Genomic DNA, 15,123 nt, shown 5'->3' with positions numbered 1-15,123 from the left:
AAGAGAGAGAGGGGAGAGGAAAGGGAAAGGAAAGAGAGAGAGAGAGAAAGAGGAAAGAGAGGGAGAGGAAAGAGGCATAAAATAATTCATTTACATTTAATTGTAATGGTTCAAAGAATGTTCGGAAAAATGTTCGGCCCTCCAGCACGTTCACTTCATCCAATCTGGCCCTCTTTGAAAAAAGTTTGGACACCCCTGACTTAAAGAGATGAAAATGGAAGAAGGAAGATAGAAAGAATCCCTGGCAAGAATGGATACCGCCTCTGTATAAACTGCAGTTTTAATGTCAACCAGCATCCCAGCTTTTTGTTCACCTGGCTACGTTAGATGAGCTTTTGTGTAGAATTTTGGCACCGTGTCCTAGATTTAGTCTTAAATCAACAACAGTTCAAGCCAGACCATTTTGTCTTTAAAGGTGTTCAGAAAGTTGCTTTACTTGGAGCAAAGCACATATCGCTGCTGAATGAAATCAGTGGTCCTTCAGCCAGATCCCCAGGCACAACGTCTTTCCAATGGTGCCAGGATGAGGGACCTACATTGCTTGTGTCTGATTTTGTCTTTCTTATGGGAACAGATGGTGAAGGCTTATAAATATATGAGTGGTCTATTTCTAGTGAGTCATTCATCGAACCAGCAAGCCACAGACGGTTCCAGGCCGCCCAGCCGGATGGATGTAAACCGGCTCCAGGAGCAATATCACTACTTAAAAGAGAAACAAAAACTGCACACCCATGTCGTTGTGTTTAAAACAGGTATGTTTTGGAGCAACAGAGAGCTTGACAACCAGGCATTCCTAAATTCCATGTTGTTCTTCAAGAGGAAGGCGTCTGCACTGCAAAAAGGCAACTTTTCATTAGATTCTGTGGCAAAATTTCTTATGCCACCTTAAAAAATAGCAGGTGCAGTGGGCCATATGTTATGCATCTGTTAGTCTTTAAGGTGCCACAAGATTCACAATGGTGCCTTTGAGAACAGACAAGGAGTCCCTTACTACGTGTGTTTATTCAGAAGCATGTCTTTCAATGTTACTTAGGACTTACTTCCTGCTACGGGGAGAAGCTTAACATACACATCCCTCTATATTGCTGTCAGCAACAGTTAACAAATGTTTCTTCCCAGTGAGTCCTTGCTTAATCATGCTTTAATTTACCGATTTGGAGAAAAAAAAGAGAGAGGTTTTAAACTCTCCCAAATCCAAGCAGGATACTAAAGAATTCAGCAAATTCAGAAAAAAAAATCTGGTATGACGGGAAAAATACCAGGATTTGCAATTCCAAAAGTGTTCAATTAAATGGTTCCTAGGAACCCAACTCATTTTGCATAGAAGAAAAGATGAAGGACAAATAGCTAGAACTGTTCCTCTATGTTTTTAAAATACTAAGCCGATAGAAGTAATCAGAATATACAACTTGATTCAATTGTCTGATTGAATTACAGTAACGTTCTTTGGAGTAGACATTCAAGGTGATTTTTTTTTAGAAGTTGAGATGCTTAAAAAAAAATTTAAGATCTTATGTTCATTGACTTTTGATTTGGATAAAAAAAATTCAAATTTATGGTAACTAAAAACTTTGAAGAACAGTCCCAGAAAACCTGAAAAGTAGAAACCTCCGTATACTTAGGATATTAAAAGTCCCTTTGAGGTAAATTCAGTTTTTGATGACTTGAGGAATGTAGCCATGGGATTTTCTAAATAACAGTACAGCTAGTCCTTGACATATGATATAACCATAACATGGAACAGAATTTCTGCTGATAAACAAGATAGTTGTTAAGTGAGTTGCACCCAGTCTTACAACCTTTATGGCACGATTGTTAAGTGAATCACTGTAGTTGTTATGTTGATCACGCAGTCATTAAGCGGATCCAGCTTCCCTTATTGAGTTTGCGTCTCAGAAGCTGGCTGGGAAGGTTGCAAATGGTGATCACGTGACCCATGATCCTTTTGCTATCATAAGTGAACTTATGGTTTTTAGCCTGCAGTCCTGGAGATATTGTTAGGAGACTCAATTGTGCTCTGAAAAAATGAATAAAAAAGAAGAAGACCAAACGTATTAATTTATTGATGTATTTATATGGGTCACTTGTTAGATTTACATCCTAAATTTTAAGATTCCACAGTTCTTAGTTTGTCGTTCTTCAGTCTACACCAGTGGTTCTCAACCTGTGGGTCGGGACCCCATTTGGGGTCGATTGGCCATTTCATGGGGGTCGCCAAGCAAGGCTGTCCGCCATTTTTTTGCCCGCCATTTTTTTTGCCCACCATTTTTTCCCCCCTTTTCCAGCGGGTGCCTTACTTCCCTTGGGCTGGGCCAGTTGGTGGTCGGCCTGCTCCGTCTCTGCCGCTTGCCAGCTACGCCTCGGCCGGCGCAGGGGGCGGAACCACGCATGCGCGGCGCTCCTGGGCAGGGAAAGTCCTCGACCTACGACCGGTTGGGTAGTCCTAGACTTACGACCGGTTTAGTCCTCGACTTACGACCGGTTGGGGTCGCGGCATTAAAAAGGTTGAGAACCACTGGTCTACACCATGGGATTACATATATAGGTAGTTCTCAACTTACATCCATTCATTTAGGTACCATTTGAAATTACAGTGGCACTGAGGAAAGTGAATTATCACCCGCCCTCACACTGAAGATCATGGCAGCGTCCCTGCAGGTCATGTGATGCCAAATTGAGCCCTGGCAAACTAGCACGTATTTACCATGGTTACAAAACCCCAGGTCCCTGTGATGGCCATTCCCAAGTTTTCCAGCCACTTTCTGACAAAGTCAATGGGAGAAGGTGGATTGACTTAACAGCAGTGTGATTCACTTAACAACTGTGGCAAAAAAGTTCATAAAATCAAGTGTAACTCCCTTAATAACCAGCTTATTTAGCAACAGAAATTCTGATCCTAGCTGTGATCGTAAGTTGAGGATCACCTATAAATGTTTTCAGGGGGTACTAAAGAAAAAGAGAAATGCTTCAGTGCAGATTCCTAACACTCTCCAGAGGTGCCAGGACTCCAATTCCTACAACTCCTTGCCAGCATTATGGGAGATGGACTCCCAAGACATCTAGAGGACAACAAGTTAGGAGAAGTTGTTGTAATGACTAACTTTCAGGCTGAAATTCACCTTGAAAAGTTCCTAAACGTTGCAGTGAAAAGCAGCCAGGTGGAAACTGAACAAATAATGCGGATCCTGGATTTTAATATATAACTAGGAAAGAATTGTGTTGCATTTGGATTACTGCTTATCAGGTTATGTCATCATGCACTTTCTCAACTTTCTAGTTAGGGATCTGTTGTACTAATGGCCAACTCCTGTGCTAAAGGAAAAACTGATGAAAGGAAAGGGAGAATTATCCCTGCCAATGGACACCTTCAAAAAAAACCTGTCTTAACTTTGGTTCCTCCCTTTTAGCCTGGCTCAGCATCCACACATCTTCCACTGTCTTCCCCATTAATGGCCTTTTGTGCTTCTCTGTCTATCTGATAATGGAAACAGTGTCTCCTTTCTGCCCCAGTGTTAATGGGGTACATTGATTCCAAAGCAGGCTTGTTCCAATTTGGCATACTCTTCTGAAATGTTGGATTGCAACTTTTGGACTTATAGCACATCTGGAGAATAATAATAATAATAATAATAATAATAATAATAATAATAATAATAATAATAATAATAATAGTAGTAGTAGTAGTAGTAGTAGTAGTAGTAGTAGTAGTAGTAGTAGTAGTAGTAGTAGTAGTAAAGTTGGAAGGGGCCTTGGAGGTCATCTAGTCCAACCCCCTGCTCAGGCAGGAAACCCTATACCATTTCGGACAAATGGCTGTCCAGTCTCTTCTTAAAAACTTCCAGTGTTGGAGCATTCACCACTTCTGGAGGCAGGTTGTTCCACTGGTTAATTGTTCTAACTGTCAGGAAGTTTCTCCTTAGTTCTAGGTTGCTTCTCTCCTTGACTAGTTTCCATCTGTTGCTTCTTGTCCTGCCTTCAGGCGCTTTGGAAAATAGCTTGACTCCCTCTTCTTTGTGGCAACCCCTGAGATATTGGAACACTGCTATCATGTCCCCCCTCGTCCTTCTCTTCATTAAACTAGACATACCCAATTCCAATAACCGTTCCTTATATGTTTTAGCCTCCAGTCCCCTGATCATCTTTGTTGTTCTTCTCTGTACTCTTTCTAGAGCCTCAACATCTTTTTTACATGGTGGCAACCCAACTGGATGCAATATTCCAAGTGTGACCTTATCAAGGCATTGTAAACTGGTATTAATACTTCACATGATTTTGATTCTATCCCTTCTATTCTATTTAGTAAGTCTGTTGTGCAGGCTTGATGCCAATCTTTCCTTGAGCCCCAAAATGCAGTGTGTGCATAATCCTGACTTGTACTGTTCAAACATCTGGGAAGTATCAATTAAAAAAAAATGCAGATGTGAGTTTCCCATGACACAGAGTGGCTTTTCCTAACAATTACCAGAATTCCAGATCTGGAGTGGCCTGGAACAATAAGAGTTGTGATTACAATACATCTAAAATTTACCAGATCGGGGAAGATTCATATGTTAGATCCGTAAGTTTAAAAAGTAGTAGGAGAGTCATTCATGGAAAAAAAACTCTGAAACAGTTGCCAGTTGCTACAATGGCATAATAATTGGCCTCCAATTACCTATCTGGATGAAATAATTCTTTCTCTTCATTCATTTCAGCAAGGTTGCTGTATTCCATAGCTGAAGCATGCTTCCTTCCATTAGATCAGGGATCTTCAAACTTGGCCCTTTTATGACTTCTGGACTCCAACTCCCAGAATTCCTCAGCCAGCGTGCCTGGCTGAGGAATTCTGGGAGTTGAAGTTCACAAGTCATAAAAGGTCCAAGTTTGAAGACCCCTGCATTAGATCATCTTAGGGTTGCTACAGGATAAAGAAACCTGCTTTGTGATCCATCTTGCAGTAAATCCCCTATTACCATTGCTAAATGTTTATAGATAGTTGTACCACATCTGCTCAGTAAGCCACATGCAAGGCCAATAGCAAGCCAAAAAAAACCCCCCAGAAAGTAAACAGAAGTAAGGAGTTTACAGGTGCCCCTTGACTTACGATCACAACTGGGACTGGAAAATTCATTGTTAAACGGTGCAGTCACTGAGGCATCATAGACCACACTCTATTTTAGTCTTTTTTGCCATGGTCCTTAAGCGAGACATCAGGTGACCCTGACCTGTGACCTCCTATTGGTTTCTGCATTGACTTTGCTTGTTGGAAGCTGGCTGAGATGGTTGCAAATTGTCAACATGTGACGTTGGAATGCTGGAGACATTGTAAATACCCACCAGTTGTCAAGTGCCCAAATCATGACCAGGCGACCGTAGGTCATAAGTCTGAGGACTGGTTGTAAGTCATTTTTTCAGTGCTGTTGAAATTTTGAACAGTTGCTAAATGAATGGTCATAAATTGAGGGCTAGCCGTAAAGGTTTACTCAATGAGTAAAAAACATAGTTCATGCCATTAAAATTCTGAACTTACAGGTGTCATTAAAAAAAAAAAACAACAACCAAGAATTCTGTTAAACTCTGCATAGAACGTGCTTGTTGGCAGCTATCATATATTCTTTATTACGAAGTTCTTTATTTCAGAATGTTATTCTAAATCTAAAGATTTAAGATCTAAAGTATTTTTGAAAAAAATTACTTTTATTATTTATTTATTTATTTTGGTCATTTAACGTTTACCCTACAAAATGATCCCGCTGAATGCAATCTTCCACATTCGTGTGAAAAATTTGGATGACCAAATTGTCTTTTTAAAATAAATTTACAGATAGTACTTGATTTTAGAGACTTTTATTGGAATATGCATTTTTGTCAAGTTCTTCTTGGTTTAATTCTTGAGCCTTTGTAGATCAAAGTTTTTTATTTTATTTACTAATTTTTCACATTTCTAAACATTTTTATCCTTATGAGCGTTTTTCAGATTTTCCTCCTTTTTAGGTTTGTCTTTTATTTCTTCCCCAAAAAATATGGTCACTGGACTGGACTGTAGTACAGGGCTTTTCAACCAGTGGTACGGGTACCACCTGTGGTACATTGGCACCTGGCAGGTGGTACGCGACCATCCTAGAAAAGTGGTAGCAGGGGAGGGGAATGAGCTGAACTGGTGGCAGCACCGCACAAGCCTGAGCGAGAGATGGCTGGAGCTGCAGGGCTGTCAGGGCTCAGTGGAAGCACCAGGATCAGTGCCGCTTTCCAGCTGATCGGCGCTTCTTCAGGACTGTCAGGGCTCAGTGGAAGCGCCAGGATCAGCGCCAGGCTCCAGCTGGAAAGCAGCACTGATCCTGGCGCTTCTGCTGAGCCCTGAAGCACTGATCAGCTGGAATGTTGCAGCATCTCCAGGGTCTTGTGATTTACATTCAGATTCTTGGCAACTGATTCATATTTATGATGGTCACAGTGTCCCAGGGTTATGTGAAGTGACCAAAACCTGCTGCAACCACCCAGCAGATGGGGAGAATAAAAACCAAACACTCCCCACCCCACCCCCGCTGCCAATCCTCAACAGAAATGCTCACAACAATGAAAACCTCGGACAGGAGGAAGAGCGCCACCGGGTGTCTTGCTCAGCTGTGGCTTGGGGGGCACTTTTTTCAGTGCCTTTGTAACTTCAAACAGTCACTAAGCGAACTGTTGTAAGTCGAGGACTACCTGTACTTTATCACTTTTTTCCTTTTTTTGGGGGGGGGGGTCATCAAGTTTTTGATACCTTGCTAGGCGACTGGTGGTACTAAGATATTGCCATATCCTAAAAGTGGTACAATGGGTGAAAAGGTTGAAAAGCCCTGCTGTAGTACACAGAAATGGAATTGCCATTAAAAATGGGCATTTGTGTGGATTTAAAAACATCAAGATGGCAGCCAAACTTTTTTATTTGCTAGAAGAGGGAAGTAAGCTTTGATCACACCATTGAATCCACCATCTTGACTTTTCTGACACTTGCCCCCCCCCCGAGACACCTTATAGCAATAGCAATAATAGCACATGGACTTATATACCGCTTCACAGTGCTTTACAGCCCTCTCTGTAAAGAATCAGCATATTGCCCCCCCTCCAACAATCTGGGTCCTCATTTTACCCACCAAGGAAAGATGGAAGGCTGAGTCAACCTAGAACCGGTCAGGATCAATCAATCAATTTCAACTTCTCGCGGGGGAAAAAAAAAGATCTCACAAAGTTGGAATTGATTGTTTGAACTTTTTAGTCCCACCCCAGTCCCACCGAAGCCACACCCACCCAATGGGCCACACTCACCCAATGGGCCACACCCACCCAATGGGCCATGCCCACTCGGCACCCGACGATACATAAATAGGTTTTGGGTTGCAATTTGGGTACTCGGTCTCTAAAAAGTTCGCCATCACTGCTCTAGTTAATTCTGAACTTGGTTGTTTTTTGGAGACGTTTCATTACCCAAACTAGGCAACAACAACTAGGCCAAGGACCCCTCATTTCAACCTTGAGCTACAAATATTCTTCTTTACTCTAGTTAATTTGTTTTATGCAAGAAACTCCTTCAAAAGATCTGTAGCTAAACTCTCTTGGCCTTTAATGTCAAAAGTAATATTGTTAATTGTCCTGTTAAGAACAGATCTTGCAGATCAAACAAACAGAACAAACAGTTTTTAACAGCAGCAGCAACAGACGTTTTAAACAAGTATTTTATCGTTCCTTTTCCTGGCAAAGGCCAGTTGTTTAAAATCAACCCAGGAAAGGACTAGTTTGCCAAATTTGTAATAGAAGATTAAAATCACCTTTTTAAAGGAGACCAAAGAGGAACCACAACTTTTTGAGAAAGCAAAGATCTAATAATGGCAGGTCAAAAGTGAAGGCAGTATGCTTTACCAGTATGACACCAAGTGGTTGACAGATAGTATGGGTTTTAACTAACACTGGAAGGATATTCTAGAAAATCTGGGTGAATCCGTTCCGGAGACGTTCACCGCCGCTGCTGTCTCGGTCTGGCAAAACTAAGGATAATTTTCGTTCATGACAAAAAAATAATAACCACAAGACCAGAGATAATAAATTAGTACAGGTCGTCCTCAACTTACAACCACAACTCAGCCCAAAATTTATGTTGTTGAGACATTAAGTGAGCTTTGCCCCATTTTATGACACATTTCTTGCCATGGTTGTTAAATGAATCACTCCAGTTGATAAGTTAGTAACATTGTCATTAAGTGAACCTGGCTTCCCTGTTGACTTTTGCTTGTGAGAAAGTAACAAAAGGTGATCACATGACCTTCGGGAACAACAACAGTCATAAGTACGAGCCAGTGGCCAAGCATTTGAATTTTGAACACATGATCGTGGGGATGCTGCAAAGGTCGTAACTGTGAAAAATGGCCATAAGTCACATTTTTCAGTGCCAGTGTAACTTTGAACCATCACTAAATGAACTGTTGCAAGTCAAGGACTACCTGTAATTCTTCTAAATCTTGTGGGAGGTGGGGGCAAAGGGGAGAGCAAGTGGTCATACGAATGAAGCTGAAAACGTATTTTAGTAGCTTTGTTTTATTGGCTTGTGTTGAACTGGAGCTAAAGAGTTTTGTTCCAAAAGAGCCATCAAAGGAAGAAGGCATCCAGACTACCAGGAACTAGCAAGGCATGGAGGATACCAGGAAACTACAGATAGTTCTCAATCTACTATCAGTCACTTAGAGCAGGGCTTTTCAACCTTTTCGCCCATTGTACCACTTTTAGGATATGACAATATCTTAGTACCACCACTCGCCTAGCAAGGTATCAAAAACTTGATGACCAAAAAAAAAAAAAAAAAAGGAAAAAAGTGATAAAGTACAGGTAGTCCTCGACTTACAACAATTCGCTTAGTGACTTTCGAAGTTACAATGGCACTGAAAAAAGTGCCCCCCAAGCCACAGCCGAGCAAGACACCTGCCTACCCACCCGGTGGCGCTCTTCCTCCTGTCCAAGGTTTTCATTGTTGTGAGCATTTCTGTTGAGGATTGGCAGCGGGGGTGGGGTGGGGAGTGTTTGGTTTTTATTCCCCCCATCTGCTGGGTGGTTGCAGCAGGTTTTGGTCACTTCACATGACCCTGGGACACTGTGACTGTCATAAATATGAATCAGTTGCCAAGAATCTGAATGTAAATCACAAGACCCTGGAGATGCTGCAACATTCCAGCTGATCGGTGCTTCTGGGCTCAGCAGAAGAGCCAGGATCAGCTGCCGAGCTCCAGCTGGAGCCTGATACTGATCCTGGCGTTTCCGCTGAGCCCTGACAGTCCCGAAGAAGCGCTGATCCTGGCGCTTCCACTGAGCCCTGACAGCCCTGCAGCTCCAGCCATCTCTCGCTCAGGCTTGTGTGGTGCTGCCACCGGTTCAGCTCATTCCCCTCCCCCGCTACCACTTTTCTAGGATGGTCGCGTACTACCTACCAGGTGCCAATGTACCACAGGTGGTACCCGTACCACTGGTTGAAAAGCCCTGACTTAGAGATCATTAAAAATTACAATTGCTTCCCCATAAAGTAGTTTCAAAGTTCTGACAGCCATCACCACCACAGACGGTTGTGTGGCTGCATTTTGGGTGCTTGGCAATCAGCCTGTATTTTACCTCTGTCTGCAATGTCCCACGGTCAAATGAACACAATTTTTTGGGGAAAACTGGCATTTACTTCCAATTTCCAGCAAAAAGTCCTATTGGCTAAAATGGGTTCGCTTAATGTTTTCTACATTTGCTTAACAATGCGGTGTTTGCTTAGTGACTGTGGTATTCACTTAATGACTGCCATAAAAAGGTCATAAATGTGGGCATAGTTAGATGACGACCTACTTAACAACCATCGTGAATTACAACTGTAATTCCAGGATCAATTCTGTCATAAGTTGAGAACTGCCTATTACCACGCTGTGAGTCTTGCCTTATTGAACTAAAACATGCTGCATTCCAGATACATGTTGTTGTTAGTTGCGAAGTCGTGTCTGACCCATCACGACCCCATGGACAATGTTCCTCCAGGCCTTCCTGTCCTCTACCATCTTCTGGAGTCCATTTAAGCTCATGCCTACTGCTTCAGTAACTCCATCCAGCCACCTCATCCTCTGTCGTCCCCTTCTTCTATTGCCCTCGATCTTTCCCAGCATCAGGCTCTTCTCCAGTGAGTCCTTCCTTCTCATTAAGTGGCCAAAGTACTTGAGTTTCAACTTCAGGATCTGGCCTTCTAAAGAGCAGTCAGGGTTGATCTCCTCTAGGACTGACCGGTTTGAACGCCTTGCAGTCCAGGGGACTCGTAGGAGTCTTCTCCAGCACCAGAGTTCAAAGGCCTCAATTCTTTGGCACTCATCCTTTCTTATGGTCCAACTTTCACAGCCATACATTGCAACTGGGAAACCCATGGCCTTGACTATACGTACTTAGTAAAAAACCTAAATGTTTCCACCCCAAGATACAACAGGAACCAACTGATTTGAAGGGACATCATTCGTAATGCCTTTTCTTTTCACGTCTCTTACAGACATGCAAAGGGACTGACCTAGTGATTGAAAAGAAATAAATTATGAAATGTTGTCATCTTGAAAAAAAACAGAAGTAAATGAGAAAATGTGTGCAGATGGACAATAGGGCCACTTCAAGAGTACTTAAAGTAGAAAAGCTAAAGACATTCCTCTTTTAACAATTAAAGGATTAATTGTTGGACTGTCCATCTTAGCGGATGAAACAGAGGCAATAAAGAGACATCTAGGAAATAGGTTTCCCATAAAAAAGTGTCAACATCTTTTATCAGGTGTTGGACAAATATGACTTCAAAGTAAACAGGATTATGAAAAGGACGTATGAACTAAATCTGGTTGATTGGTTTGAGTCAATAAACTATTTCTGGGCCTCCTTTCATTACTTCTAAATAAAAAAATTGTGGGTTTTTTTTTCATTCAGAATTATAATAATAACTACAGCCAGTCCTCATTTAGTGATTGCCTCATTTAGCGACTGTTCCTAATTATGATGGTGATGAAAGAGTAACTTTTCAACCAATCCTTGCATTTACAAACTTCGCAGGTATGTAAAGCAAAGAGAAACTGAAATAAGATCATAAGCCCAGTTGTGGTTTCACTTGGTGACCACTTTGCTTAACAACAAAGTTGCCAGTCCCAGTTAGGGTCACTTAACGAGGACTCTCTGTATTTGGGTACAAAAGACTGTATTTGTTCTCCTGAGGAAGTGCTCAAAGAATAAAGTTTATCGAAAAGGATTGTACTGTACTGTACATGGTTAAGTCTCTAAGAAAGATGTATGTCTGTTTCTAAAGGTCATCTAAAATTTAAGCCAGCTATGAAGGTTCAAATGGTGATCACATTTACTCCAGAATGCTGCAACCCCTATAATCCATGCTGGTTGTCAAGCACATGAATCTTGATCTCATGGTTCTGGGGACATTGAAATGGTCCTAACTGTGAGAACCGATTGCAAGTCATTTTTTCAGCACTGTCATCATTTTAAATGTCCACTAAAGGAATGGTCATAAGTCAAGGATTACCTGTACTTTGTTCTAAGCTTCTTTTCAAAATATGCCATCACTTGTGGCACGTAGACGCTGAGACGCTTAATTCTGGAACGTGTAGCATGTTTTCCTACATTCACAAATTGGTCATATCAGATTTAGGGCTACAAGCAGTGTTTCTCAACCTCAATGAGTTTAAGATGTGTGGACTTCTGGCTGGGGAATTCTGGGAGTTGAAGTCCACACATCATAAACTCACTGAGGTTGAGAAATACTTTTGTATAACGCATTACCAGAAAGTAAGATTATTTCTTTGCATCCTTTTAAAATTGAATTATCTTCACAGGTGGGAAAGGGGCCATTCCCAGGAAATCCATGATCAGTGCTGTTTTAATTAATAAGAGCATGAGGAAAGCATTGAAAGGAAGAGAGTTCAAAGTGGGTTTGCCCTGCCACGGAAATGGACAAGACAGTTCACCATGGCGGATACATATCCACCGCCTGGCACATCAACAGGAACGGCCTTACGATAGCCTCCAAAATTGGACTGGACGTAGCACGTGGTCTTGCGAAGAAGAATCCTTAGACGGTACTGAACCGGCCATTGCATTCTCCATCAAAGAGGAAAATTCACGCCCTCCTGAAGAGATGGTCAGTTCCAACTCGACTCGGACATCGGTAACTTCCATTTGGACTTACTCCAGCCTCAACATCTCAGCTTCAAAACCAGTATCTAGTAAGCTATCTTATTACCCTTTCCCTCAGAAGAAAAATCCCAAGGTTTCTGAAGCTGCAAGGAAACTTGGGTTATATGTCTCCCAGTGAGAAGTCTACCACAGAAGACAGTAGTAGGCCTATCACCACAGCTAAAGTTTTTCGGTAGATACAGCAAGCTTCTTTTTGCCTCATGCACTGGTATAATTTGCCTGAAATATACAGGTAGCATTTCTGTTCTTGTGAACATGAGAACTGAATGGACCCACGTATACTGTTTTGAATTAATGTTTCTGTAAGACATTGTTTCCCAACTTTGGCCACTTTAAGAGGGGTGGACTTCAACTCCCAGAATTCCTCCCCACTCATACTGGCTGAGGAATTCTGGGAATTGAAGTCCATCTCTCTTAAGTGGCAAAGATTGGGAATCATTGCTTTAGGGCAGACATGTCAAACTCGTGATGTCATGTAACGTTGTGCAACGTATCAGAATGGTTTTGCCATTGCCGGCAATGGGGTGGGCGCGGCTTCCAGATGACGTGTCCGGCCTGTGGGCTGGCAGTTTGACACCCCTGCTCTAGGAGTAATATATGCTATTCCAAGGAAGGATTATGTAGAACAGACATGTCAAACTCGCGACGTCACATGACGTCATGCAACGTATCGGGCCGGTTTTGCCATTGCCAGCAATGCGGTGGGCATGGCTTCCACATGACGTGTCTGGCCCACGGGCTGGCAGTTTGACACCCCTGATGTAGAACAAGGGTGACCGATCTTGGCAACTTTAAAACTTGTGGACTTCAACTCCCAGAATTCCCTAGGCTGAGCATGGCTGCCAGGGGAATTTTGGGAATTGAAGTCCACAAGTCTTAAAGTTGCCTGATGTACAACTGCAGCTACTTCCACACTTCTGCCTCTCACACACAGTTAGAGAATGCTGAAATTATGTTTGCTTCTCAAGCAATTTTCTTTTTAAAGTCAGCCTGCCCAATATTCTTCATTAGAAGAAAAGGGAATTTTCCCCTCTCGATTCTATGGAGTGAAAATGGGAGGGAAATGCAACAAGGAAATGACCGGTCACCTTGTGGCAGATGCGTGGAGGTATCTACCATTAGAATTTCCCTCCCCAGATTGAAAATGAGTGAATTCCATTGCTCCAGCCTGAAACCCAAAGCTTGAATGTGCTCTGTGTATTTTAATGTCAATCTACTAGCTACATTTTCTTTAAAATGTATTTTGAGTGAATAACACTCTAGACTAGCATAAACATGTGTTTTGAAGATTCACTGTGAAGAAAAAAAATCGGCCCATGGACATTTATTTTATTTTCACTGTCCTATCAAAGGTTATTAACTGTACGTAGACAGATAGTCCTTGACTTACAGCCACTCATTTAGCAACGGTTCAAAGTTATGATAGCACGGGGAAAAAAGTGACTTACAACCAGTCCTTGCACTTACAGCTGTCACAGCATCCCCTCCCAGTTACGTGATCAAAATTTGGGTGTTTTGCGACTTGTCTGTATTTAGGATGGTTGCAGTGTCCCAGGCTTGTGTGAATGTCATTTGTGACCTTCCCAGCGAGCTTCAGATAAGCAAAAGTTCACTGGGAAGCCTGATTCACTTAATAGCCATATGAATCGCAGTGATTCACTTAATGACTGTGGCAAAAAAATTCACTTAATGACTGTGGCATAAAATTGGATGCAAGTCATTTAATAACTGCCTTGCTTAGCAAGGGAAATTGTGTTCCATTGTGATTGTAAGTCAAGAATTACCTGTATTTGATCCAGTTCAGTAGTTTATTTCTTCATCTAAAAAGAAGAGGGTTTGGAGGTTTATTCCAAATATTCCCTAAATACCCCTTCATTCCTTTCAAGAATAAATGAAATGCATTTTTAAAAAACATTAAGTGACATGACAATTAGTCTTTCCTTTCAAAGAATTATCTTTAGGAAGCAGAATACTCTTCCCACTGGGCTGTATAGCCACAAAAACATCTATCACAAATATCAGCCTTTCCAAAATTATTAATTGTAGCTCAACTGAGCTAAATATAGGCCTGCATGCGGGAAAGGCAATCACATATATTCTTAGCTGAAAATGAGTCCAATTAACTTTAGTAGATCTTATTTCTCAACGGATGCAAAGCAGGAGGAATTTTAAATACCTGTCTGAATTGTCAATTGTTAATTCTAGAAATTCTAGAAATTAACAAAGAGAATACTTTTGTTGAATTCAATGTATCTTTTTTTCAGGATACATACTCCAAAATCAACTGATTAAACCTTGAAATGATCTTTCTACTGTCATTAAACACATCAAATATTTTACACTCCAGGTTTACTTTTTCCACATTACATTCTCATTTGCAAGTTGAAAAAGAGTACCCCTTTGAATCCCTAAATAAGACTAACAACTATGATATATAGCTTTTTATTTATGTATCATGGTATGATTGCTTTCATTCATACATACATTATTTTGCAAATAAGATAAATTAGGAATAACATTTTACATTGTATCCAGATCCTTTGTTGGGTTTGTTTGCATGCATGATCTACAGAAATCCCAGTTTATCATGATAGGGGAAAGATAGGTAGTCCTTACTTAATGATTGGTTGCTTAGCAAACAGCCACACAAAAGAAACTTATGATCCAATTCCAGAATTCCAATGATTGTACATCCTTCCCCCACAGTCACATGACTGCATTCGCAACCAACATCATTACTGGTAGCTGATTTATAACCAATCATTTAATGGCCATTCCAAGTTACAGTGGCATTGAAAAACTAACTTATGACTGTTTTCACACTTATGACCATTGCAGCATCCCCATGGTCATCTGATCAAAATTCGGGATGCATGGCAACTGGCTTGTATTTATAACCGTTGCAGTGTGCTCACTTTT

General features: G+C 41.4%; 1 protein-coding gene across 1 annotated transcript; it reads left to right on the top strand.

Moving 5' to 3' along the window:
• Positions 1 to 523: 523 nt before the first annotated feature.
• Positions 524 to 12,345, top strand: CUNH9orf152 (chromosome unknown C9orf152 homolog). Its single transcript, XM_015832513.2, has 2 exons — positions 524 to 752; positions 11,844 to 12,345. Exons 1-2 carry the CDS (start codon positions 524 to 526, stop codon positions 12,320 to 12,322), a joined length of 708 nt encoding a protein of 235 aa, XP_015687999.2. The 3' UTR covers positions 12,323 to 12,345.
• The last annotated feature ends 2,778 nt before the right edge of the window (positions 12,346 to 15,123 follow it).

The sequence above is a fragment of the Protobothrops mucrosquamatus genome, unplaced genomic scaffold (genome assembly GCF_001527695.2).
Source record: "Protobothrops mucrosquamatus isolate PMUCROS unplaced genomic scaffold, P.Mucros_1.0 scaffold5, whole genome shotgun sequence".
In the NCBI taxonomy this organism is placed as follows: Eukaryota; Metazoa; Chordata; class Lepidosauria; order Squamata; family Viperidae; genus Protobothrops; species Protobothrops mucrosquamatus.
This window is presented reverse-complemented; position numbering and strand designations above follow the sequence as displayed.